This window comes from Pseudorasbora parva, chromosome 16, assembly GCF_024679245.1.
Source record: "Pseudorasbora parva isolate DD20220531a chromosome 16, ASM2467924v1, whole genome shotgun sequence".
Lineage (NCBI taxonomy): Eukaryota > Metazoa > Chordata > Actinopteri > Cypriniformes > Gobionidae > Pseudorasbora > Pseudorasbora parva.
In genome coordinates, this window is record NC_090187.1 from 42,961,652 (window position 1) to 42,974,384 (window position 12,733).

General features: G+C 38.9%; 3 protein-coding genes across 3 annotated transcripts in view; 2 read left to right on the forward strand and 1 right to left on the reverse strand.

The window, feature by feature from the left end:
- Nucleotides 1-2,808, reverse strand: part of nedd4a (NEDD4 E3 ubiquitin protein ligase a) — a 70,170-nt gene extending 67,362 nt beyond the window's left edge. Inside the window, exons 1-2 of the mRNA XM_067419114.1 lie at nt 2,539-2,808; nt 344-417 (exon numbers count right to left, since the gene is read on the reverse strand). Of these exons, the coding sequence (XP_067275215.1) occupies nt 344-417; nt 2,539-2,589 (125 nt within the window). The 5' untranslated portion in view covers nt 2,590-2,808. The remainder of the gene's footprint in view (nt 1-343; nt 418-2,538) is intronic.
- Nucleotides 2,809-4,125: 1,317 nt separating this feature from the next.
- On the forward strand, nt 4,126-8,216 carry sdr42e1 (short chain dehydrogenase/reductase family 42E, member 1). Its single transcript, XM_067419876.1, has 3 exons — nt 4,126-4,200; nt 5,219-5,311; nt 6,973-8,216. Exons 2-3 carry the CDS (start codon nt 5,247-5,249, stop codon nt 8,069-8,071), a joined length of 1,164 nt encoding a protein of 387 aa, XP_067275977.1. The 5' UTR covers nt 4,126-4,200; nt 5,219-5,246; the 3' UTR covers nt 8,072-8,216.
- A 1,223-nt stretch (nt 8,217-9,439) lies between these two features.
- Nucleotides 9,440-12,733, forward strand: part of wtip (WT1 interacting protein) — a 53,464-nt gene continuing 50,170 nt past the window's right edge. The window contains exon 1 of the mRNA XM_067419119.1: nt 9,440-11,792. Within this exon, the coding sequence (XP_067275220.1) occupies nt 10,562-11,792 (1,231 nt within the window). The 5' untranslated portion in view covers nt 9,440-10,561. The remainder of the gene's footprint in view (nt 11,793-12,733) is intronic.

Here is a 12,733-nt window from a genome sequence, read left to right on the forward strand (position 1 = left end):
ATAAGGTGATATTTAAAGAGCCAGGTTTATACATGATACAATGGCAAATGAGACGTACACAAGCTTTCTGAAAATATACAAACAAGCACATCTAACACATTTTTGAAAGGACAGCTTGTATATTATTACCCAATGCCAACAGTCTCAAATGATAAGGTTTCTGCCATTTTATCAGCCTGACCATTATACCTGTCTTTCATTACCATTAATAAAGAACATATTAATGGTAATGAAAGACAGATATATGATAAAATGGCAGATATTTGACCATTTGAGACTGTTGGCATTGGGCACGGTGCAATTTTTCATAGTGCACTGGCTCAAAACAATCGGATATACTGACCTGGCACCCAAAATGTCCTTCTTGGCCAAACCCATTCCGGCAATGACTTTCACCCTTAAGATTCTGGATTCATCCTGCAAAAGCAAAAATATTCAATAAGGTACACAAATAACACTGGACATCAAGAAGTGAACTGCCTAGAGGTTTAAAAATGATTAAGAACAAATTAAAATGAATATTTCCTACTGAAACAGGAAGTTTGATCCACTTTGACCTATAAGTGAGAGGGGGTTTCTTCTTTCAGAGAGCTTTTGATTGGCCAAAATGTGGATGCATGCATTAATGTAAGATAAAATCAATATCGTTGGTCAGTTTTATATACATGGGTAGATGACAAACAAGCAGTAAAAAATGTGTAAAGCAACTCTTTTGAAGACACAAATGCATATTGTTATATAGTGTGAAGTTATAGAAAGAAAATATAAATATAAAGTGAAGGTAAGAAAATATAAGGGTTTACTAACTTTGTCAATTCTTTCATTGTTTTTTGAACACTTTTACTGAAATGTGTTGTGTGGTGTGATGGAAAGAATTAAGAATAAGGTGTCACACCAAAGGACAAAACTTTTATAGAATGGGGTCCTTCAACGACATAAAATTTGTGATTTGCCCGATTAAAAATCAGGATATGGTGTTTCAACAGAGGACATGGTTTTCAGTTACAAATGTATCTAAAAAAAGTTCCTACACTTTTAGAAATTATAGCCATTTACTAAAATAGACCGTTGTAAAATTATGCCTGAGAGGTATTTATTAACACTGGTATGCTTGTCTTTTTAATTTATTAAAAGTTGTAATTTATTGAACAATGCTTAAGACAGTCACGCCATAGGACAAAATGTTTAGCTCAAAAAATCTAAAATAATTCTAAAGACAAAACATTTTTTATATCACTAGGTCCATGTAAAACTAAGAAATGTTTAACCATTTACTGAATTTTAAATGATGACAATACTAAATATATTAACTTTGTATGACAGTGAAAATGGCATGTAACGTCAACAACCCACATACATATAATCTGCATATCTGTTTAGGAATATGAAAGCATATAGATGGCCTTAAAATAAACAAAAGCTATAAAAATCTAGTTGTGAGCTCTTTGAAACATGTTTAAGGATTATATAGCAAAAACTTGTCGAACATGATAACAACACCCCTAAAAGGGCAGCAAAAATAAACATAATGAAACGATAAGCACTATATAATAAACATGTGACGTCATGTGGTAGGTATGGCGTCATTTAAGCCCTAGGTAGTATACAGATGTTGCGCAAGTGTCACTCACCTGAGAGTCACGAGACTACAATAAAAATGAAATAAAGTAGTCGCCAAATCAAACACATTCTATCATAATTTATATAAAACCTTATGTGACCCTGGACCACAAAACCAGTCATAATGCTTGTGGATATATTTGTGAGAATATCCAACAATACATTATATGGGTCAAAATTATCAATTTTTATTTTATGCCAAAAATCACTAAGATATTAAGTAAAGATCATGTTCCAGATTGTAAATTTCCTACAGTAAATATCTAAAAAAAAATATATATATTTGCTAAGGACTTAATTTGGACAACTTTAAAGGCGATTTTCTCAATATTTAGATTTTTTTGCACCCTCATATTCCAGATTTTCAAACAGCTGTATCTCGGACAAATATTGTCCTATCATAACAAACATCAATAGAAAGCCGATTAATTCAGCAAAAAAGAAGACCATTATGACTGGTTTTGTGGACCAGGGTCACATAAAACGTGTCATACATGATAGCAACAACCCCTAAAAGGGCAGCACAAAATAAACATAATAAAATGATATGAGCTATATAATAAACGTGACGTCATGAGATAGGGATGGCGTCATTTAAGCTCTCAGAAGTACAGTAGATGTTGTGCAAGCGTCACTCACTTGAGAGTCACGAGACTACAATAGAAATGAGAGAAAGTCATATTTATCGCCAAATTAAACACATTATATCATTAACGTTATGTTATATCAGTTATGTGCCATGGCTCATAAGTAAACAAACAGCCCATCATACAGCTATCATAACACAAAGTGGAGCAGAACTTCACCCACCGGATCCCACAGAGACCATATGACATACTAGCTGATGTTTATGCAATATAACATGATTTCTATGACTGATTTATAACACGTCACCATATGACAGATGGATTCATTTACCTCTTCGGTCTGAAGTCCTCGAACCTCGGGGAGTAGCGCGGCCATGTTCATGTTCCGTGCCAGGATGACAACCTGCGTCGATATGAACGCCAGAAAGATATAAAATGAACTCAAACTGTCAAAGAGTGTGAAAGGCTTCAACGGAAATCGGTTCCCCGGGATATGACACGAGCTGAGTGGCGTTAGCTTGTCAAATGCACCGTTGAAACTACGCCGATGTACATCCTCAGCGCGCGTCCTCCTCGGCACGCCCCCACGGCGTCGCTCACGCCCACTTCGTTCTCAACCACGCCCCCTGTCTGACATTATTCAAATATACATCTATTCACTGTGAACGCTGTCATGACAACAGTGCTTTGTGTTTGACTGTTTGTCTTCGGCAGTATAACGTTTTGTTATGTAAAACAATAAAATATGTCAACAATAATATATCCAATATACCAAGTACTGAACGTAGATGATATAGATAGATAGATAGATAGATAGATAGATAGATAGATAGATAGATAGATAGATAGATAGATAGATAGATAGATAGATAGATAGATAGATAGATAGAGATAGCAACTAAAATTAAAGGCAGACTAAATAGAATAGAATAGTGTGTATATAAATCTCTTCATCACAGCTCCTGTTAGTGGGTGGGATATATTAGGCAGCAAGTGAACATTTTGTCCTCAAAGTTAATGTGTTAGAAGCAGGAAAAATGGGCAAGCGTAAGGATTTAAGCTTAAGGGCTGTTCCCGGTCTGCAGTGGTCAGTATCTATCAAAAGTGCTCCGAGGAAGGAGTAGAGAACCGGCCACAGGGTCATGGGCGGCCAAGGCTCATTGATGCACGTGGGGAGTGAAGGCTGGCCCGTGGGGTCCGATCAAACAGACGAGCTACTGGAGCTCAAACTGCTCCAGAAGTTAATGCTGGTTCTGATAGAAAGGTGTCAGAATACACAGAGCATCTCAGTTTGTTGTGTATGGGGCGGCATAGCCGCTGACCAGTCAGGGTGCCCATGCTGACCCCTGACCCCACCGAAAGCACCAACAGTGGCACATGAACATCAGAACTGGACGACGGAGCAATGGAAGAAGGTGGCCTGGTCTGATGAATCACGTTTACTTTTACCTCACATGGATGGTGTGTGTGTGTGTGGCTTACCTGGGGAACACATGGCCTCAGGATGCACTATGGGAAGAAGGCAAGCCGGCGGAGGCAGTGTGATGCTTTGGGCAATGTTCTGCTGGGAAACCTTGGGTCCTCCAGCCATGTGGATGTGTGGATGTTACTTTGACACGCTTCACCTACCTAAGCATTGCTGAGACCATGTGCCTTTCATGGAAACGGTATTCTGGTGGCTGTGGCTCTTCCAGTAAGGATAATGCTCCTGACACAAAGCACAAATGCTTCAGAAATGTTTTAAGGAGCTCAACAACGCATATATAACGCATTTATAGCATATATTTATTGCAATGGACATGACAACTAATGTGCTTTTCCAGTTATGTCTTCATAATGGACGTCGGGCAGAGTTCACTTTCGACCAATCAAGTGAGGCACAGCTCACTCTGATCCAATGAAAACGGTTGACTATTTAGTCCCGCCCATTCACGCGTTTCCTAGGAAGTGCAGGGTTTGCACACACTTTGCGATCCAAAGCGCGATTTTAGTGGTATGTATATATTTATATCAATGTTTATATCAAAACCTGTGTTTTACATACCATGTAGGATGTTTTATGTGCAGATTCTGTTAGTTCTCGTTGAAATCGTGTTTATTTTGTTGTTGTAAAAGCTCATCGGTGTTACACTGCTCGAGGGAGTTAAGAAAGTGATTAATATATTATGATTCTGCCTGCTATTCCCAGAGTCTGCATGAATATTAGGCATCATTTGTATCTTGTAGCATATTTTGACTACCGTGATCATGTATTGCACTCAAATGCAGTTCACTAAAGCAGTATAATTAGTGAATAGAAAAGTGAATAGATAGTACGGGACAAAAGTTTGGAAACATTAATATTTGTAATACTTTTTTTTTTTTTTTTTTTAAGTCTAATGAAGCTTGCATTTATTTGAAAGAGAGAAAAAACGGTTAAATATTATTACAATTTTAAATATATTTTTCTATTTTAATATACTTTAAAATATAATGTATTCCTGTGGTGCAAAGCTGAATTTTCAGTCTTCAGTATCACATGATCCTTCAGAAATAATATGATGATTAATTATCAATGTTGGAAACGGCTGTGCTGCTTAATATGTTATAACGTGATACTTTTTTCAGGATTCTTTGATGAATAAAAAGTTAAAAAGAACACATGTATTCAAAATATACATATTTTCTATGCTTACTATAATTGCTGCATAAAAGTATTAATTTCTTTTGATAATTAATAAATTATCATATTAGAATGATTTCTGAAGGCACTGAAGACTGGAATAATGATGCTGACATTTTTTGATCAGCGTTTTGATCACAGGAATAAATTATATTTTAAAGTATATATTTAAATTGAAAACCATTTAATTGTAATAATATTGCACAGTTTTTCCCCCCTGTATTTTTCAAATAAATGCAAGCTTGATGAGCATAAGAGACTTCTTTCAAAAGCATTAAAAATAGTTAAAAAAATTAAAATAGTAATGCATCCAAAATGTATACATAAAATGTTTGACCTTTTTTTGCAGATTTTATTCCCCCTGCTTCTTTAACACAATGGAAGTCGACAGAACAGACAGATCCTTCCTCATAACCGGTGGAGGAGGTTATTTTGGATTCCGGTAAGATCTTATGACATCTTACAATCTTTCAATCATGTCTTATTTTCCTCATAACACTAATATCAGTCATAGTGTCTCCACGAACCACTAGATGGCGCCATAATACTACAGTAAAGTACAGAGGATCCAACATGTTCCTGGAGACCCCTCAACATTACTCATTTTTTTATGCCCTTGTCTTACACAACCATTTCAGTTCTTGCTCTACGAATGATTCTCACCGGGCCTGTTAGTCTTTTATCATGTTTGAACATGAACATGTTTTGTGAATATGTGTATTAATTGCAGTAAATGCATGCATGTGTTTGTAGTTGTTTTTAAAACAGTGGGGCGCAGAAGTCTTTGACCCCTAAGTGATTTTAAATAGGGCTGCGTCCGAAATCACACACTATAATCCCTGCTGTATAGTATGCGAAAAACATTTTGTGTCCAAATTCACAGTACTCATAAAAGATTATGAGAAAAAAGCTCTTATAAATGTATGAGGTGGCGAGGGAGGCCTTTTACCCCACAGAAGACGCACAGTATTTATATAAATGCTTTAGCTAAACTATGTTTTTAATAATGTCTAATTTAATACTTGCTCAGAATAATGACTTTAGCAACATTTGCACTGTTTTTAGTTTACTCTAAATTCTTCTAGGGCTCCTCCCCTAGTGGGCGGTGTCAGGTTTCATAATACAAAATTTATTTGAACTACTTAATAATCAAAACCTTTTCTAATCTTGACAAAATACATATCGTCGGAAATCTCTGAGTCTTAAGAGTCCATATTTGGTGACTGTTTTGTGATAGAAGTGATACTTGGACAGAACATTTTTAATTTGTTACAGGAAAATGCATTTTAAAAAAATCCAAATTGAATGTGGATGACACATTGTGGCTATTTTTGGTACAGCGCCTAAAAAAATCTAATGGGAACTTCAAATGGCTTTGATTTTATACTCATTTTATAGTATTTTTTATTTGTAAAATATGTATTTTATATCAGTAAAAATATTTAGTACAGTATTTTTAATTTACAGTAAATTTAAACTTCCATAACTTTTTTTATACTTTCATCTTTTGAATTGCTTTCATTTCAGCAATGATTATTATCTGTCAAAATAAACCGAAACTAATACAAACTTTGCTAAAGTGACAAGTATTAACTTAGAGATTATTATATAATAGCGTAAGTATTTGTATCAATACTTTGTACCTTTTGCTCACCTTTATAAGATTTTTAAACAAACAAACAAACCACTTTTATGATTTATTTTCACACAAAATCTGTGGCTCCATCAATGTTCAGTAAAACGTATATATTCGTTCCCTAATCATACACTATTGGAGTAGTGAAAAACGTAACCCCCCCAACACACACACACACACACACACACACACTTTATAACTAAAGCTTGATTGCTACGTAAAAAATATAAACAGAAAATGTTCGGGTAATTTTCTGCCAGTACATTATCCAGTAATTTTACGGATATTTCCGTTAACCCTTAAAACACAAACGAATGCGATGTGTAATTCAAAATACAGGTAAAACACCTGTAAAAAAACAATAAGGGAAAATTCCTTCATATTTATACAGTACATTGTGCCCTATTTTTACGGGCTTTTTTTACAGTGTGGCGCAGAGCTCTTTGTAACAGTGCTTTCTCTTTCAGTCTTGCGTGTGCTCTCCTGAAAACCTCCTCAAACGTTGTGCTGTTTGATGTGAAACCCCCAAGCCAAGAGTTGCCCGAGGGCGTGGCATTCATACGGGCAGATATCCGAGATTACACGCAGGTGGAAGGAGCCGTCCGGGGCATGCACTGCGTTTTCCACATCGCCTCCTATGGGATGTCAGGACGGGAGCAGCTCAATAGGAAACTCATTGACGAAGTAAACGTTCAAGGAACGGAGAACATTCTCAAGGCTTGCGTGGCACACGGAGTCCCTCGACTGGTCTACACGAGCACCTATAACGTGGTGTTTGGGGGTCAGGAGATCAGGAATGGTGATGAAAGCCTGCCTTACTTGCCCTTGCACCTGCACCCTGATCACTACTCCAGGACGAAGTCTATAGCAGAGATGCAGGTGTTAAAAGCAAACGGTTCAAAGCTAAATAACAGCACAGGTGTCCTACGGACGTGCGCCCTGCGTCCAGCCGGGATATACGGCCCCGGGGAACAAAGGCACCTGCCTAGGATAGTTAGTTATATTGAGAAGGGGATCTTTAGGTTTGTGTACGGCGATCCTGATAGTCTCGTGGAGTTTGTTCATGTGGATAATCTGGTGTCGGCACACCTGTTAGCCGCTGAGGCGTTAACTGAAAAGCGGCACCACCGAGCCGCCGGTCAGCCCTATTTCATCTCCGACGGAAGGCCTGTCAACAACTTTGAGTTTTTCAGGCCTCTGGTGGAGGGTCTGGGATACCCGTTCCCCACGCTTCGCCTGCCCATATCGCTCATATACCTCTTCGCATTCCTGACCGAGATGCTTCACCACGTCGTGGGACGGATCTACAACTTCCAGCCCCTGCTGACCCGTACTGAGGTCTACAAGACGGGCGTCACGCATTATTTCAGTATGCGAAAGGCACAAGAAGAACTGGGATACGAGCCTAAACGGTATGACCTGGAAGATGTTGTGCAATGGTTTCGAGACAGAGGTCACGGGAAAAAGCTCAGCCAGTCATCAATTAGGAAACTAATTTTAGATGTTGTTTTGGTGGTCGCATTTGCTGCGTTGGTTCTTTCCTGCCTTCCGGTTGTGGGACAGTGAAATGTGGCTTTCAGTGCTGTGCCTTATGTGAGGTTTACATTGACCTGACATGCATGTTTATATCAGTTCACATTAGAGATTTTATATTGTAAAATGCTGTAAAGAGACAGTAGTGTACATGAATAAACTAGACCCTGATCATTTTTGTTTTATTTCCAAAAGTGTCCTTTCCTCAAAGGGTTTTTAAATGATATCCCGTATTAACATAAAAGTATTTGTTTGTAGTGTACAACAATATTCAAATATGTAAAAAATACAATTGTGATTTTTTTTTTTTACTTTTTTTTTTTAATTAACACTATATGTGTACTGTAAGGACCCGACATTTGAGATCACAAAAATGCTTTCATTTTGCATAAATTTATTTCCAGTGCAAATTATTACCAGTATAACAATTTGATGTAATGTTTTTTTTCTTTCAGTTAGTATGTCTCGAAAGTACTAAATATGAACAAAACCAGATGATCATTTTCTCCAGCGTGATTTGACTTCCAAAGAGCTTCAGTGGAAGCAGGAAAATCTGAAAATCTGGACAAAATTATTATTATAGAAATAGTGCTGAGCTATCTGAAATATACAGTATATATATTGATTATTTATTAACAGCATCTAACATAAAAAGTGTGTTTATATGTGTGTCTGTCTACACATATGTATGCACACACACACACACACACACACACACACACACACAAACAAACTTTTATGTTAGATGCAATTAATCGTAAACATAACTACCTGTTATGTGTGTGTGTGTATATATATATATATATATATATATATATATATATATATATATATAATGTTAGTGCTGTTAAATCGATTCATCGTGAATAATCACATCCAAAATAAAACATGCATGTATATTTAAGATTTTTTTTTTTATTTATGTATAAATATTAGTATATATATATATATATATATATATATATATATATATATATATATACACAGTACAAATATGCAAATATTTCTTACATTAATTATTATACATAATGATTATACACAGTACACACACTTTTATTTTGGATGTGATTAAACGATCATTAGGCAGCACATATGTATATATGTTTGCACCATTTCTATGCATTAAATTGCATTTATGCTTTAGACAGTTTTATTCAAAGAAACAAACATTGCACACATTTGATCAATTCATGTATATATACATTTCTCTCTCTCTTTATATATATATATATATATATATATTCTATTCAAACATTCTATATATATATATATATATTTACATACATACACACACACAATTCATATAGGCTATATGCTTATATATTAGCTTTTTTTGTTAAAAAAGATATGCATAAAAGGAATGAATATAATTATACAGAAAACATATAAATCAAGTCCTCCTCCAGTGTAGCTCATCACATGAACAGTCGACATGCTCCTCTAACCACAAACACATGCAAAGTCATACGATGTCTTAATATCGTTTGTTGTTCAACCCAAACCATTTTTTTGTAAAACATTTCACTTGAAAAGTGTATTTGCCTTTTTTTATAGGTGGCTCAAGTCTCAAAATACGGGCCACTGTATTCTATGGTGATGGGAAATGTACATTAGTGACAATAGCTTTTGTCATGGATATGCAATGAAATGTTTGGGATCTGCCCTTCCCCCAGACTCAATTCAAACATTCTCTGGCCTCCTGTACATCCGTGATAGCACCTGGGAAATACAAGACAGCTATACATTTTACAAACCATATATAAAGAGTGTTTCTTTAATAGGCTACTCATTATATTCCCTCAAGAATATAAACAAAGCAGTAATATAAAGAGTTGCCTCTTGTTTAAAGTTTAGAGATGTTCAGTTTAAAATTTAATTATCTTCTGAAGGTTGGTCTATGTGGTTAAATCTTTAATCTGGCCCGCTGGATGAAAGTGGACACACATAGGCTCTCCAAAGGACTTTTTTTTAGGATTCTGCCCCCCCTTGCTGAGTTGCTCTCTATCATTGTTTCGCTCCGGCATTAACCACATTCCAGAGCGCCGCAGCGCCGCTCGTCTCCCTCCGCGCATTCCTCTCACACAAACTAGTCCCAAATACATCGTTGGATACACGCATTCTCGCTCGTCTCCGCATTCAACATCCATCCATATTGGTGAGAAATTCTCCAGGGGTAATTTTAAGCGAGTTGGATTTGTTGGAAACAAGTTCGCAGAAACAATCGCGGAAAATCAAAGCGAGAAAATTCCTCCGCGCAGCGCGCCATTGACTGTAAAGACCTTTCAACTTTACAAAAACTGAAATTGACAAACGGTCTCTTGTGTGGAAACTTTGTCACGACGACCGTATCGCCACGAATCGACACACGGGGAACATGTATCGTGACAAACCGTCGGCGATGGAGTAAGTAAGCACGAATAGATAACGATGGCTCGCCTGAGGCGGCGTTTTTCCGTATAAAATGCAGTTTGTGTTGTAGTTGACTCCGCGCGCTCCCGCGTTTTAACGTATTCGCCGCGCGACATGGATGAATATGAGGAGGATCCGGGGCGCAGAGCGAGCAAACTGATGGAAAAACTCTCCATTTATGATGTTTATCAGGATGGGATGTACGGGGCGCCGAACCCTGACATGGAGAAAAGTAAGCGAATGAATGGCAGCGGGAATAAAGTCTACGGCGCGGCTCCCGTGCGCTCCGTTAACGGGATCCGACCCTCAGTGCCTCTGGATTTCTGTTCTCCGCAAAGGGAAGCGGTTTACCCCGATCCCGATGCGTACTGCACCAAATCCGAAGTTGCCTTGCCGTGTTACAGCGGCACGTCGGACCGTCTCAGGAGATACACGCACGCGGAGGTGCAGGGGCACCGGTACAGCACCGGCTGCGCCTACGACGGGGTCGTTCTGGGGAAACAGGTGCCCGTTCCGGGCGCGAGGAGCAACAGCTTGTGTATGGCCAGCCCCGACGGCAGGTACGCGGCCACGAGCCCCCGGTCAAGCTTGGCTTCGGATCAGAGCAAACACACCAGCCCGAGGTCGAGTATCAGCAGCCCGCGGTCCAGCCTGGTGTCACCCGGACAGGAGGGGACCAGCGTGATCAGTCCCCGGTCGAGTTACGCGAGCACGGCCAGTGACACCAGCAAACACTCCAGCCCCAGAACCAGCCTCACCAGCTACGACTGCGGGAGCAAACCGAGCAGCAACCGAACCAGTGGCATCAGCATGGGCTACGACCAGCGGCACATCAGCCCCAGGTCGAGCACCACAAGCCCGCGGTCCAGCTACTCCGACTCGCGCTTCACGCCTGCTGGGAACCACGACCCGGAGAGCGGCGCGGTGGTGCACGGCATCTGCAGCCAGGACGGGGGCGCACGACCCAACTGCGTGGTCAGTCCCCGGTCGAGCATCTCCAGCCACAGCTCCAGGAGCTCGCGTAGCTCCCGGGGATCGATGAGCGCATACCCGGAGCTCCAGCTCCCTTTGCCGGAGGAGGACTTCACGGAGCCCAACGGCCTCCATAACAACCGCGTCCATCTCCAAGCGTTCCCCGTGCTGGAAGAGCCGCAACAGCACAATCCGGACGTCAACGTCGCGTTTAACTACGGGAAAACGGTGGCCGGGGGGCAGCGCTTCAAGCTGCCTTACCAGGTCACTCCATCCCGGGACAGCGGCCCCAGTCAGGCGGAGCGGCGCCTGGAGGCCCTCACCCTGGAGCTGGAGAAAGAGCTCGAGATACACATGAAAAAGGAATATTTTGGTGAGTCGCTTCTTATTAGTTTAGCACACACACTTTTAAACTATTTTGGGTTACTTTCAGTGAACACTTCAATGATCTAAAGAACATTTTCCCACTATAAAGCAATGGGTGTTAAGTGTTAGTTCACCCAAAAATTAAAAAATTACCCCATGATTTAATCGCCCTCAAGTCATCCTAGTGTAACGTTACATGACTTTCTTCTTTCAGACAAACACAATCGAGTTATATTGTAAAAATCCACGTTTTATAATGGGAGTGAATGATAGCCACAAAACTGTATCCATCCATCATAAAAGTAATCCATATGGCACCAGGGGGGCCTTTTTGTAAGAAAATTTGATTTGATAAACTTTTATTTATCCCCAAGGGGAAAATTAGGCGTTGCAGCAGCATTAAAAACAGGACAAACACAAATATAACACCTTGAAAAGACAAACTAACCAAAATGTTAATTTTTTTTACTTAACTATAATCACTGGCTGTACATGAGACCCAAAAGTGACCTCTGACCTTACGCATTATAGTTTATAAAGTTATAAATATGGATATTTTTCCTACAAAAACACATGGCATCGCTTCAGAAGGCATTTATTAACCCCCTGGAGCCGTATGGATTATTTTATGATGGATGGATGCACTTTTTGGGAATCATTCACTCCCATTATAAAGCTTGGAAGAGTCAGTATATATATATATATATATATATATATATATATATATATATATATATATAATATTTTTTTTTTATAACTCCAATTGTGTTTGTCTGAAAGAAGAAAGTCTTATACACCTAGGATGGCTTGAAGGTGAGTTAATTATGGGATCATTTTCATTTTTGGGTGAACTATCCCTTTAAAGAACCTTTTCCCACAATAAAGAAGCTTTTGTGCAACGGGTGCTAAAGTGTTAGTTCACCCAAAAATGTCCCAAAACTATAATCA

Coding starts and splice junctions, on each gene's coding strand:
- sdr42e1 (XM_067419876.1), top strand. CDS start 5,247: ATGGAAGTCGACAGAACAGACAGATCCTTCCTCATAACCGGTGGAGGA. Junction 5,312..6,972: donor GGAGGTTATTTTGGATTCCG/GTAAGATCTTAT, acceptor TTTCTCTTTCAG/TCTTGCGTGTGCTCTCCTGA.